This window comes from Vigna unguiculata, chromosome 10 (genome assembly GCF_004118075.2).
Source record: "Vigna unguiculata cultivar IT97K-499-35 chromosome 10, ASM411807v1, whole genome shotgun sequence".
Classification (NCBI taxonomy): Eukaryota; Viridiplantae; Streptophyta; class Magnoliopsida; order Fabales; family Fabaceae; genus Vigna; species Vigna unguiculata.
In genome coordinates this window covers 4,306,480-4,319,089 of record NC_040288.1, presented here as the reverse complement: position 1 = coordinate 4,319,089, position 12,610 = coordinate 4,306,480, and the positions used below count along the sequence as shown (strand labels likewise).

The 12,610-nt window shown below is 38.8% G+C and overlaps 1 protein-coding gene across 2 annotated transcripts; it reads left to right on the top strand.

Moving 5' to 3' along the window:
* Positions 1 to 7,806: 7,806 nt before the first annotated feature.
* Positions 7,807 to 11,757, top strand: LOC114167215 (TMV resistance protein N-like). Of its 2 annotated transcripts, XM_028052224.1 has the most exons (6): positions 7,807 to 8,209; positions 8,291 to 8,430; positions 8,534 to 9,626; positions 9,765 to 10,040; positions 10,153 to 10,881; positions 11,087 to 11,757. In XM_028052224.1, the coding sequence occupies exons 1-6, from the start codon at positions 7,907 to 7,909 to the stop codon at positions 11,462 to 11,464; spliced, it is 2,919 nt and encodes a 972-aa protein (XP_027908025.1). In that variant the 5' UTR covers positions 7,807 to 7,906; the 3' UTR covers positions 11,465 to 11,757. The 2 variants fall into 2 exon arrangements, with proteins under 2 accessions (XP_027908025.1, XP_027908023.1); XM_028052222.1 differs by having other exon boundaries at positions 7,808 to 8,430.
* Positions 11,758 to 12,610: the final 853 nt, after the last annotated feature.

Sequence of the window (12,610 nt, the reverse complement as noted above, 5' to 3'; positions counted from 1 at the left end):
ACAAGCAAGCTGAAGCAGGTCTTGTAGCACCTGCTATTACCACCCCGGACTTGGCCGCTATGCTGGACGGCCAAGCCAAAATGCAACAAGAATTAGCATATTTGAAAAAGCCCAGTGCTGATGAAATGAAGGCACTACGACATGAAAACTCACGTCTAAGGAAAAAGATCGAGGCCGCAAAGAAGGGAAAAGTCAAGGAAACATCTGAAGCCGCAAAGTCGCCAGCTTTCCAGCCTAGTGAAGAAGAAAGTGAGTACAATGCTACCTTGCACACCTTCACCACCACTCAATAGACTCCCATCATCTCAACCCATCATACACACTTCCATAACACCCTCTCAAGACACCCTGCAACACCTACCCCAGCTGCCACCCTCCCCACCGCGCACATCCCACCTCCCAACTTCACCTCCACCCTCCCCACCACCCACATTCCACCTCACAACTTCACATCAACCTTTCCTACCCTCATCCACCATCCCATTCCCTCTTACCCACTGCCACCCCCACAACCCAGACGTCGCCACCCTTTTACTGATTTCATTGCCAACACCCCTCTCCTTGCCCAGTGGGAGCCTTTCACACTGGACCGTTACACAGGCGAAACTGACTCAAATGAGCATCTCAAAGTATACATAACGCATGTAGCCCTCTATACTTCTCATGATGTCGTTTTTTGCAAAGCCTTCCCAACCACCCTTAAAGGCCCCGCCCTCGAATGGTTTACCACCCTACCCCCATACTCCATCGACTGCTTTGACACCCTCTCCCATATGTTCACTACTCACTTCGCCGGCAGCTGCTCACATCAAACCACAACCATCTCTCTTCTCGGCGTCAGACATCAGACATCAGACGCATCAACCTGTTATAAAAAATGTCGCCTGCCGTAACCCCTTTTGAAATCTATTGATATGCTCCTGGATGATACAACCCTTCAAATCATCCAACTCCAGCTCCATACCGTCATATTTCTCCTTCAACTCATCGTAGTCAGCCTCTAAATCGGCAATTCAGCCCTTCAGCTTCTCTTCTGAATCCAGGCAGCGCACCATCCAAGTTGCCAGCCTCTTCCTTTCCTCTTGCCATTCCTCTTTTTCCTTTGCCCAAGCTTCTTTCTCCTCGGCGTGCTTATCCAACTGCCCTTGCAACTCCTCAAGCTTTTCTCGATTTCCTTCCTTCAACTATCTTTGGTACGAGGACCCAACCCGACGTCCCAATAGTAGCGCCTTGCTACCAAATTCCACCATAGTCCTCACTAGATGGTTAGGATCCATGTTATCAATCGAGTTGATCCGTGTCTCTGGCACATTGATTTCAATATCTCGTCGTACAACCGTCTTTGGCAGCTCAATCAACCCAACCTCCTGTCCTTTTGTGCCACTAGACGACCCCGACCCTAACAAAGCGACCCACACTTTCTTCACATCTTTGCCTCTACCAGGCCTAGCCGGCAACTTAGTCTTTCTTTTTGTCCCAACGTGCACATGTACATCCACCAGCGACTCTTGCAAATTAGGAAACCCAGTGTTCCCAGCAGCTTTGGCTCTAGCCACTTTCTCCTTTCGCAATGTCTGGAAAAGTGTTAGATTCTTTTTTCCCATCTGCGCCATGTGACTTGTGATAATGTTAATTTTTACCATTATCCAAGCTATAATTCATTAGCAAAATCATCTATGCCAAAGCTTTTAACCTACTTAATCCTCAATTTTACCTTACTTTTGTAAATAAATACATTGTGGGTTACATTGATCTAAATATACCACTAATCCCCATTTTTGTGTCCTTTTTGTAGATTGGAAGCTTTGCTCCAAAAGTTCACACAAATGAGTGACCCGGAATAACAAGGAGAAGAGCAAAAATGTCAACAGGAAGCGCCCGGCGACACAAAGTCAGCGCCAGGCGCCATACTAGCGCCAACCAGGCGCCACTGTTAGTCACCGCCTGGCGGCACATTGGACACCGCTGGGCGGTAGCGGGAAGTTTTGGCCCCTGTTTGTTGGTCACCGCCTGGCGGTGAGAGGCTTCCGCCAGGCGCCTGTTTTCGCTGATGTGTCAAGTGACCCTTTTTCTTTTGTTTTTCGCGAGGGGAAACTTATCTTGGACACTTTGGAGCTCGAACAACACGTCTTGGAGCGCTTGGAGGTCTGCTAGGGCTTGTGGGAACAACTCCATCTTCCTTTTTGTGTGTCCTCCCTCTTCCATTTCCATTTTGTAAGCTTGAGCTCTCCATGACAATGGAGAGCTAAACCCGTTTTTGTTGGGGTTAGATGTAGCCACTGAACTCTTATGTATTTTCGAATGGTTTGAATATATATATATATATGATTCTTCCACTGATTTCTAGTATCTTTGTTTATGTATTTAAGGCTTGCTTTGTTTTACCCATTCATTGCATGATATTTGGGTCATTAGGTATTGGAAAATATCTCTTGAAACCTAGAATTTGAACAAGATACCTAATGGAACTTGTATCTAGGAATGGAACTTGACCCATTAGTTGTCTTAAACCCTAATTTGTAAAGCGGGTTTGTTTATTTAGGGATTCAAGGAATTGACTCTAAATAAGGGAACCTAGGCTCATTCAACTAAGGGATTAGAGTTTGAGTAGACTTGTGGGTTGACATTAGTAATTAATGGAGAAGAGTTTTATTGTTTAATATACATGAGAGTGAAGTAGGTGAAGTCTAACTCCAACAATATCAATCCATTGCATTTCTAGTCTTTACCATTTTCTAGAGTCTTCAAATATCCAAGTTCAATTTTACTTGTTTATGAAACATTTATTTTATTGCATACAAAAACCTAAATTATGAATTTATTCATTAGTTTAAATTAGTCACTAATTACGCAAATATTTAGTATACACGAGTCTCTTGGGAAACGATATCCCGGTCTTACCGGTTACTACTTGCGCGACTTGGTACACTTGCCAAAGTCTTAACAACTTGTAAACAACAACAAACATCCATCAGACCACACACACACAATATAACACTCAAAAATACAAAAAGGATACCTTCAATATCAATAATCGGTTGAACCGAATTATAAACCCTATCTAAGCCCTTAGTGGGCATCTTATCGCTAAAAAGCATCATCGCATCCAATACCTTCCGGTCAGCCACCGACAACTCCTCTTTCGCCATCCCCTTATATCTCCAAGGGTTGCTGGTCCAGAAAAAGGGAAATTTAGTACTCCTATCGTTGGTGTAAAATGTGAACGTCCAACTTGCTTTACCACCACTTTAAAGAACCCATCTTTAAAGTGTTTGAAAGATTGGGTAAAAGCATCCAATCTGTTAATTCCAGGCCGACTTATAACTGACAACCACGTGGTCGGACTTATCGGCCTCGTATCAAAGAAATAGAGAAACGCCCACGGGGATGGTTGCAAGTACAAAGCCATACAAAACAACCAGAACGCTTGCAAGTACGCCCAGCTGTTCGGATGCAGTTGAGTGGGAGCAACATTCATCAACCGCAACACTCCCATGGTGAACTCGTCAAACGGCAACCGGATGTGCAGTTGTGAAAAGTTACACATGTACATATAAAAGAACTCCTCGACAGCTCCGTCTCGGCCGTGACAGACACATTCTACAACACTTACCCTCTCTGGCACCACAATATCCCTTTAAGCGCCCTTCTCAAAGATAGGAGTACAATTCAGCCACGACATCAGCAATCGCAACCACCGAAATATTGAGTATTGTGTTCGCACATCCGCTGCAACCCATTCGTATCCCGCCTTCGTCGACTAGCTGCTCTCCACCAACTCCTCTAGCGGACCCTCCCTAACTTCAACTGTTTTCTCCATAGGGATCCTCCCCACATATCCCGGTTGCTCCCTATCACTACTACTCGACTGACTACTCCTACTCCCCCCTGGCCACTCACTACTCGAACTCAACAAGGAAACCCTATCACTACTACTAGACATACCTATTCTTTTTAGGATGACGGTGGAAATAAGGAAGATATCGGACAACTCTAACGCACACAAATAACTGATCTCAGATTTCTTACAAATGAAGCAACGTGAGCACACTTTCAACAACATCCTCATTTATAAACATGAATCCCAAACGCTACAAGTTCTTCTCGCCAAAAGTCATAAGCCATATGAAGCGTCACAACGCAAACCAAGGGTCACCAACCTTAAAATGTCGGTACAAAACCCCTTTGACTAGACCTCTGACATCTGCCACCTCTTCACCTGCCACAAACCTATTCAAATTCCAAGCTTTAACATTGTTCATCACACTTAAAGGTTGGCGGACTGGTGTACTACACCTAGGCGGCCTAACAAAAGACATCAACACTTCTCATCCTTTGTCGCTATAGATACACCGACAAAGGTAGGGGGACTGGTGTACTACACCTAGGCGGCTTAGCTTGACTATAGCCGTAAAATCCGTCTACATAACCCCTAAGGACGCAAATAATCACCATATATATGCTGAGCGAATAAGAGTAACCAACCTAAGCCGCCAACTTAAGGAAATTAAGCGAGAACTTTACGGACTCAAAGCATTACACGCAAAGCCCCTAGGGCCCACAATAATCGAGCTAAGGGGCCTGGGCTAGGTCGAGGCCCACCTACAGCCCAAACAGGGGCCCAGCCATGACGTGACTAGACATAATTAATAATCTATAAATATGCATGGAACCCAACAATTAAAGGTATGCATTCATTAATCCCTTAATCATGAGATTTGACTTTCTGAGAGTTCTTTGCTGACTTGAGCGTCGGAGTCTTCTCCGCAGGTAACCCCTCTTGAGTCCAAATCGGTCCAAGCCGAGATACCAGCAGATAGCATATGCCAGTCGGAAGGAAGCCTACTGAGGAGATTGCGGATTGAGGTAAGGTAACGTTTGTGTCTGACATCTCTTATTTGTTCTCCACAAGAACAACTAGTATTATTTTACATCATAAAAGTCAGCAATAATTACTATAAAGGTCCACACTGTTCGCATTTATAAATTAATTAATTAAATTTCTCGAGTCTTACAAGATCAACACATAACATTAAGTAAAATACCCACACGACCCATTCATCTACTACTCTAACTAACAAAATAAACCCACAAACTCCCATGTTAAATTTACATGCGCATATTCCACCACGATGCCAAAAACTCTTTAACTAATTAACTCATAATTTTTCTAATCTCCCAATTAAGTCAGTTTTTGCAATTCATCAACATGCTTAAACACCCATTCATCCACCGAAACTTTAATTCCAGACCTCCAATTAATCCTTAGTTTCCTTTCATATACCAAAAATCAACATCTTAAAAGTTTAATTTCTCAAACTACTTCTCCCCTATTCAATCCTAAATTCAACCTTTAACATCATTTTTCATAAATCGTATCAAAATCACATAAACCCTAAACACATAAAATCTTTCTAATACAATAACAACCTTACTTAAAAAAAGATCAAAAGAAAATCATAAAACAACACATAGTCACAAAAAATAAAACAAGATCTAGTTAACTCCCCTTACTTGGAAATCCCACTCTAATATTGTTCTCCTAGCATTCTTCTTCGCACCAAACTTGTCCTAACTTTGGCCTCTACCATTGGGCACTCCTTCCAGCCTTCTAACTCTCTCTTAGGTTCCGTTGTTAGGGTTCTGAAAACTCCTTAGTTAGCCCCACGAAAATAGTATGTTTCCTTCACTAATCCACTCCCTCACTTAACTTTTCAACTCAAAACTAATTTAATTAAAATAAAATAAATTTAATTAATTAATTTCGCACTTAATGTCTAATAAACCCAATTAAACCCTTTGTTTATGTCCAGATTCATAGAACCTTCCTTTAGCTCATGACCTACCCAAATGCCACTAAGGTTAAAAATAAAATATAATAATTTTTGTTCTAAACAAGGTTCAAACTCTCATCCACCCCATTATCAAGCAAATGCACAACCAACAAGCCAATCCATGTTTCTTGATAATTTCTATGCATCTACGATTATATTATCATGCCCCATGGTCCAACATATTATTAAAATAATAAAATCATTAAATTAACACCCTAATGACATACACAAGATTCAAACTCAAGTCCTTTCAAAAGGAAGACGTATTCTCAAACACTTGACCTAGTACTATTCATTATCTTCTCTTTTAACATTAATTAACTTAGTGATTCCCGCCTTGCAATTATTAAATAAATTTATTTATTTAATTTTTCCGGATCTTAAAAAAAAGTAAAGCAACTTTTGTCATCAATTATGAGGAAATAACGATAATCATTATAGGTACATGCTTAAAAGGACCGCAAATGTCCGCATGGATAAGGTCAAAACAGTTAGGACAGAATTCAGTATGACTAGAAAAAGGAAATTTATTTTGTTTTGAAAGATGACAAGTATCTGAATGAAAAGAGGGATGAATGTTAGCTAAAGGAGTTTTTCATAAACAATTTTATACACAGAAGTAGGGATGTGGCGTAAACGTTTGCGTCAAACATCATATGAAACAGAATTACAAGATGAAATAATGTTTGCAGGGGAAATAAAATCAAAAACCAGAAGCCCATGAAGGAGTTTAGTTGTGCCAATCTTCCTCTGGGTGTGGATGAAGTAGGAAATAAAATACAAGGTAGCATGCTTAAAAGGACCGCAAATGCATGGATGAGGTCAAAACAGTTAGGACTGAAATAGAGGGCAAGGAAGGGATCATAAAGGAGGATTTGGCCCCGGATCAGTGAGAAGGTGTTGTTGAGACCCATGAGTAACGTCATCACATATTCCGTGTCGCCATAAGAACATTGAAATTGAGCGCGATATCATGATAATTCCTCCCACATTGATTTAAGCATCGTGTAGTATGTCTTAACAGGATCAGGACCTTGCTGTAGAGAAATAAGTTGGCGGCGAAGCTGGTAAATTCGAGGGTCGTTCTTCCGAGAGAAGCGAGTCTTCGAGTCTTCCTATATCTCACGAGCCGTCAGAGAAGCACTTCCATCGACCAAGGAAAGTTTGTTCTTAACTAATAAGGCAACCAACATAGTACGATTCCATGTTGTGTAGTTCTTATGATCAATAAAATGGAAAACAAAGATCAAGTCGGACCATCCGCGTGATGTACAAAGAACGTGATTGGAATCTTGAATAAAATAATACAAGTCCAAATATAAAGGGCATAAGAAAGACGGAATAAGAAAGAGGCCCAATGGAGATCCATTATACAAGCTGTAATAGCGACAAAGGAATTGCTCCCTTCTTCTCTTTCTGTACTTAGCGTTAGTGAATGTCCACTATTACAACAGAGCATCGGTGAATCATCCATATTAAAACTTTAGTGTCTTCTGGAAATATATTTTTCTTGACCTAAGCACTTTAATCAATAAACCAAAGGAAGAGAAAACTATGAATGCCGCATAATATATTTTTCATAGTTTCGAAATCATTATTTCTTACAATGTTTAAAAATCTTAATTGAATATCGTAAATTTTGTAATACAAAAAAGTTATTTGGAAAACTTCTGAAATTCTAAGTGAATAATTGCAACCCTTAAAGTTAAAGTATCTTTTTAAAAGCTTGACGTGAAGGTCGCGGAAAACAAGAAGTATGTGCACTCAGCTGGGTAAACGACGAAAAATATGAAACATATATGAGTCGGGGTCATATCGCACTGAAAGATTACATTCTTTCTTTAATATAATATAGAGTCTATTATCTTTTGAACAACTCATTTTGGGTCATAAACAAAAAAGTTAAAGGTTTTATTGTATTTCGACTTTTTCATCAGCACTTTTTGTTTTATGATAACTTATAATTTGTCATGTAAATTCTTATTGGACACTTAGAGATGAGATGATAAGTGCATAAACAACATCTTTAACATTATTGTTTTACCTTTGAAGATTTCATTTCAATTACTTTGATGGAGTTCGGTTCTTCTTCATCATCAGCATCTTCATCTTCATCCTTCTTAAAATCAGAACCGGTGTTCATATATGATGTGTTCATCAACTTTGGGGGAGAAGACATCGGTAGAAGGTTCGTTTCTCATCTCCATTCTTCCCTTTTACAAGCTCAAGTCAAAACTTTCATTAGCCAGGAGAATCTGCAAGAAGGAATGAAGTTGGAAGAACACATGGGAGAAATAGCAGCCTCTAAGATCGCAATAATCGTTTTCTCCAAAACATACGCTGAATCTACATGTTGTCTTTTTGAGCTTGAAAAAGTAATTGAATGCCACCAAACCTTTGGGCAAATTGTTCTGCCCATATTTTACGAGATTGACCCATTGGATGTATATCTTCAGAAGGGTGATTTTGGAAAAGCGTTGGAAGAAGCTGCACACAAAAGCTACTCAGGAGAACAACTGGAACATGTGTTGTTCAGGTGGAGTTGTGCACTCACCAAAGCTGCAGGTATCAGTGGTTGGGATCTCAGAAATTTCAGGTAAACAAATGAATCCTTCCCACTTTCTTGTGTTTCAGAATGAATGTAGCAAATGTTGAGGTTGTGATTTATTTTCCGTAATACATTACCTTTCATCTTGAAGGCATGATGCTGAACTTGTGGAGGTAACTGTTAACCGCGTTCAGAAATTGCTGGATTATCAAGGCTTGTTTATTACCCAATTTCCTATTGGATTAGAGTCGCACGTGGAAGAGGTGATCGGATGTATTGAAAATCATTCCACCAAAGTATGTATGATAGGGATATGGGGAATGGTAGGATCGGGTAAAACAACCATAGCCAAAGCCATCTATAATCGAATTTATCGTCCATTCATTGGTAAGAGTTTTATTGAAAATATTGGAGAAGTTTGGGATCAAGTATACAGAACACATGTTGATTTGCAAGAAAATTTTCTTTATGATGTTCTAAAATCCAAGCTCAAGTTGGAAAGCGTTGGGATGGGAAGAACTATGATCAAGAATGAACTTTCTCGAAGAAAGTTGCTCATTGTGCTTGATGATGTGAATGAGTTCGGCCAATTAGAAAACCTATGCGGGAATCCTGAATGGTTCAGTCAAGGAACTGTGATAATCATTACAACTAGGGATGTTCGATTGCTGAAGCGAATCGAAGTTAATTATGTTTATAAAATGGATGGTATGAACGAAAATGATTCCCTTGAGCTTTTCTGTTGTCATGCCTTTGGAGAAGCAAGAACAAGAAACTTGAACGAAATTGCAAGAAACAGAGTTTCTTATTGTGGAGGACTACCGCTGGCACTTGAGGTCTTAGGTTCCTTTTCATGTAAAAAGACAATGAGAGAGTGGGAAAGTGTACTGTCAAAAGTAAAATTAATTCCCTTGGAAGTTGAAAAGAAATTGAAATTAAGTTTTGACGGTTTAAACAAGGAGGAAATGGATATATTTCTTGATGTATGTTGTTTTTTTATTGGTAAAGAAAGAGGCTATGTCACAGAGATACTAAATGGCTGTGAACTACATGCTGATATTGGAATAACAGTTCTCATAGAATGTGGCCTCATAAAATTTGGAAGGAACAACAAACTTGAAATGCATCCTTTGTTTCGAGACATGGGAAGAGAATATATATGTCAGAGATTTTTAAAGGAACCATGGAAAAGGAAACGGTTAGGGTTTCAGGGTGATGCAAAATATGTACTAAAAAAGAATATTGTAAGGCATTATTTGATTTTGAAAGTGTTCTCTATTTCAGTGCAAAGCATGTGTTACTAAATTGTTAGACTCACGTATCATTCATCAACATAAATTTAGGGATTTCTCAATTGTTTCTCTTTATTATTTTCATCACAGGGGACAGAAGCTACTGAAGGATTGTTCCTGAAAATGCATTCAACTAGCAGAGATTACTTCGAAGCTCATGCTTTCAAGAAAATGAAGAGATTAAGATTGCTACAATTGGATCATGTACAACTTGCTGGAGATTATGGGTACCTTTCAAAACAACTCAGATGGATCTGTTGGAAAGGGTTTCCTTCTAAATACATTCCAAACAATTTTCATATGGAAAATTTAATTGCAATGGATTTAAAGTATAGTAATCTTCTACTTGTTTGGAAACAATCCCAGGTATTCATTACATGCCTTTTCTTTTAAAATTCTTAGGATAATTAAAATAGAAATATTACTACAAACACTTTTTTTTCCTACCTAATCTTTTATCCAAAATCTATCTTCGTAGGTTTTAGAGCAGTTAAAATTCCTTAATCTTAGTCACTCCAAGTACTTGAGAGAAACACCCGACTTTTCAGGGCTACCGAGTCTTGAACGACTCATTCTAAAAGATTGCCCATGTTTGTGCAAAGTACACCCATCCATTGGAGATCTCTGCAATCTACAACTCATAAATTTGAAGGATTGTGCAAGTCTAAGCAATATCCCTAGAGAGGTATACAAGTTGAAATCTTTAAAATCTTTCATCCTCTCTGGTTGTTTCAAGATTGAGATATTGGAAGAAGATATAGTGCAGATGAAATCATTGATAACTCTAGTTACGGAAAATACAGCTGTGAGACGAGTGCCCTGTTCAGTTGTAAGCTCAAAAAGCATTGGATATATATCCCTACGTGGATTTGAAGGATTGTCACAAAATCTTTTTCCTTCAATCATTCGATCTTGGATGCGACCAATGGTGAATCCCCAATCTTATTTTAGTCCGTTTTGCATGGATATGGATAATAATAATTGGCGTGACCTTGCACCATTGCATAGCGGCCTTGCAAATATTCGAAGTTTGTTGGTTCAGTGTGACACAACATTTCAACTATCTGAGCAAGTGAAAACAATTCTTGTCGAATACAGTTTAAATTTTACAGAGCAAAGAATTTCAAACCATTACTTGAGGTTTTCTTTGATTGGTGTTGGAAGTTACAGTGAATTCCTCAACACTCTCAGCGATAGCATTTCTAAGGTTCCTTCTCTAGCTCTCACCTCTGTGTGTATAACTTCAACATTCAATTTAGCTGTCCGTTAAGACAGCATGAAATGATCCTATTACAGTATCTAAAGTAAACTATAGAACTCACCTTTCTCGACCTGTCGTTTCTATAGTATCAATGCTTCATTTAAATGGAAAAGTTACATACATTACTTAAGCCTTTGTTCTCGTGGTACAGGGATTGGCAAGCAGTGAGTCTTGTGATGTTTGTCTTCCAGGTGACAACCATCCTTACTGGCTCGCCCATATCGGTGAGGGACGTTCTGTTTCTTTCACTGTGCCTCAAGAGCGTGACTTGAAGAGAATGGCTTTGTGTGTTGTTTATTTATCAGCCCCTGAATTCATGGCAAATGAATGTTTTCAAAGCGTCTTGGTTGTTAATTACACAAAGTGCACATTGCAGATACACAATCATGGCACAGTAATTTCCTTTAACGATAGAGATTGGGAGGGTATAATATCAAATTTAGGATCAGGAGATAAGGTGGAGTTTTTTGTGACTTTTGGTCATGGATTGGTGGTCAAGAACACAGCTATCTATCTCAATATATGGTGAACCAGCAAAGGCTTGGAAATGGGGCCTTGCACTGACCCAAAGGAAAATGCTTTGAATAAATTCACTAAGTAAATAGTAATGTGTGGCTTCTGTAAGTTATTGTTCTTATTGTTCTTCTTTGGGACAGATAAGGATCTCTTGATGTATGGAATAAAATCCTAGTGTCCTTGTTTATAGTTTAGTTCTTTGCATGGTTTTCTTGAGTCTGTTAGGTAGTAGTTTATAGTTAAGAAGTATCTAACCATGTAGAAACTATTCTGATCGAAAATTGTGCAAATATTACAAAATCGGAACTTCAAAGCAGCACTTCAAGTCTGTATTGATTGGTGTTGGAAGATTCAAAGATTTCTTCAATGCTGTCAGTGATAGAATTTCTGATGTTCTTCTCTAGCTTTTCCTTTATTCATTACTTTCACTATCATTTTAGCTATTAATTAAGAGAACGAAATTAGCCTAATCAAGTATGTAGCTGATTTTAATAACCAACTAACCAAGTGATTATGCTAATACTAAGTACTAGCAAATTCAACTAAAGTTTGATGATTGTTTTATTTCCAATGATGGTCTAAATATAAACTGAGACAAAAACAGAGCCGCATTCTAAATCCGTATAGAAATGATGGTGATATATACACAACAAAACTATTAACAAGATTTGTTTTAATCATGTATTATCTTTTTATTTAACAAAACATGCCCTTATTTATCTTACGATACAGGTATTTGAAAGCAGTGGGTCATGTCATATTTCTCTCCTAAGTGACAATGATCCTTATTGGTTGGGCGTAGAGATGGCAAACAAACCCGTCCCCGTGGGTATTGTCCGAACCCGTCCCCGTTTTGACGGGGAATCCCCGCATTGACTGGGTATGGGTATGGGTATGGGGAATCCCCGATTTTTTCAATTGGGTATGGGGATGGGGATGAATATATCCCCGCCATAATACCCATCCCCACCATATCCTCATCCTGATTCAAATTATTAAAATATTTACAATTAATTAAGTAACCCTATATATATATATATATATATATATATATATATATATATATATATATATATATATATATATATATATATATATATATATATATAGGGTTACTTAATTAATTGTAAATATTTTAATAATTTAAATGAGGATGATT

What these genes read in the sequence shown, in the direction of transcription:
- LOC114167215 (XM_028052222.1), top strand. Translation starts at nt 7,907, where the DNA reads ATGGAGTTCGGTTCTTCTTCATCATCAGCATCTTCATCTTCATCCTTC. An exon ending in TGGGATCTCAGAAATTTCAG is followed by an intron (nt 8,431 to 8,533) that starts GTAAACAAATGA and finishes TTCATCTTGAAG; the next exon opens with GCATGATGCTGAACTTGTGG. An exon ending in TCAGCGATAGCATTTCTAAG is followed by an intron (nt 10,882 to 11,086) that starts GTTCCTTCTCTA and finishes CTCGTGGTACAG; the next exon opens with GGATTGGCAAGCAGTGAGTC.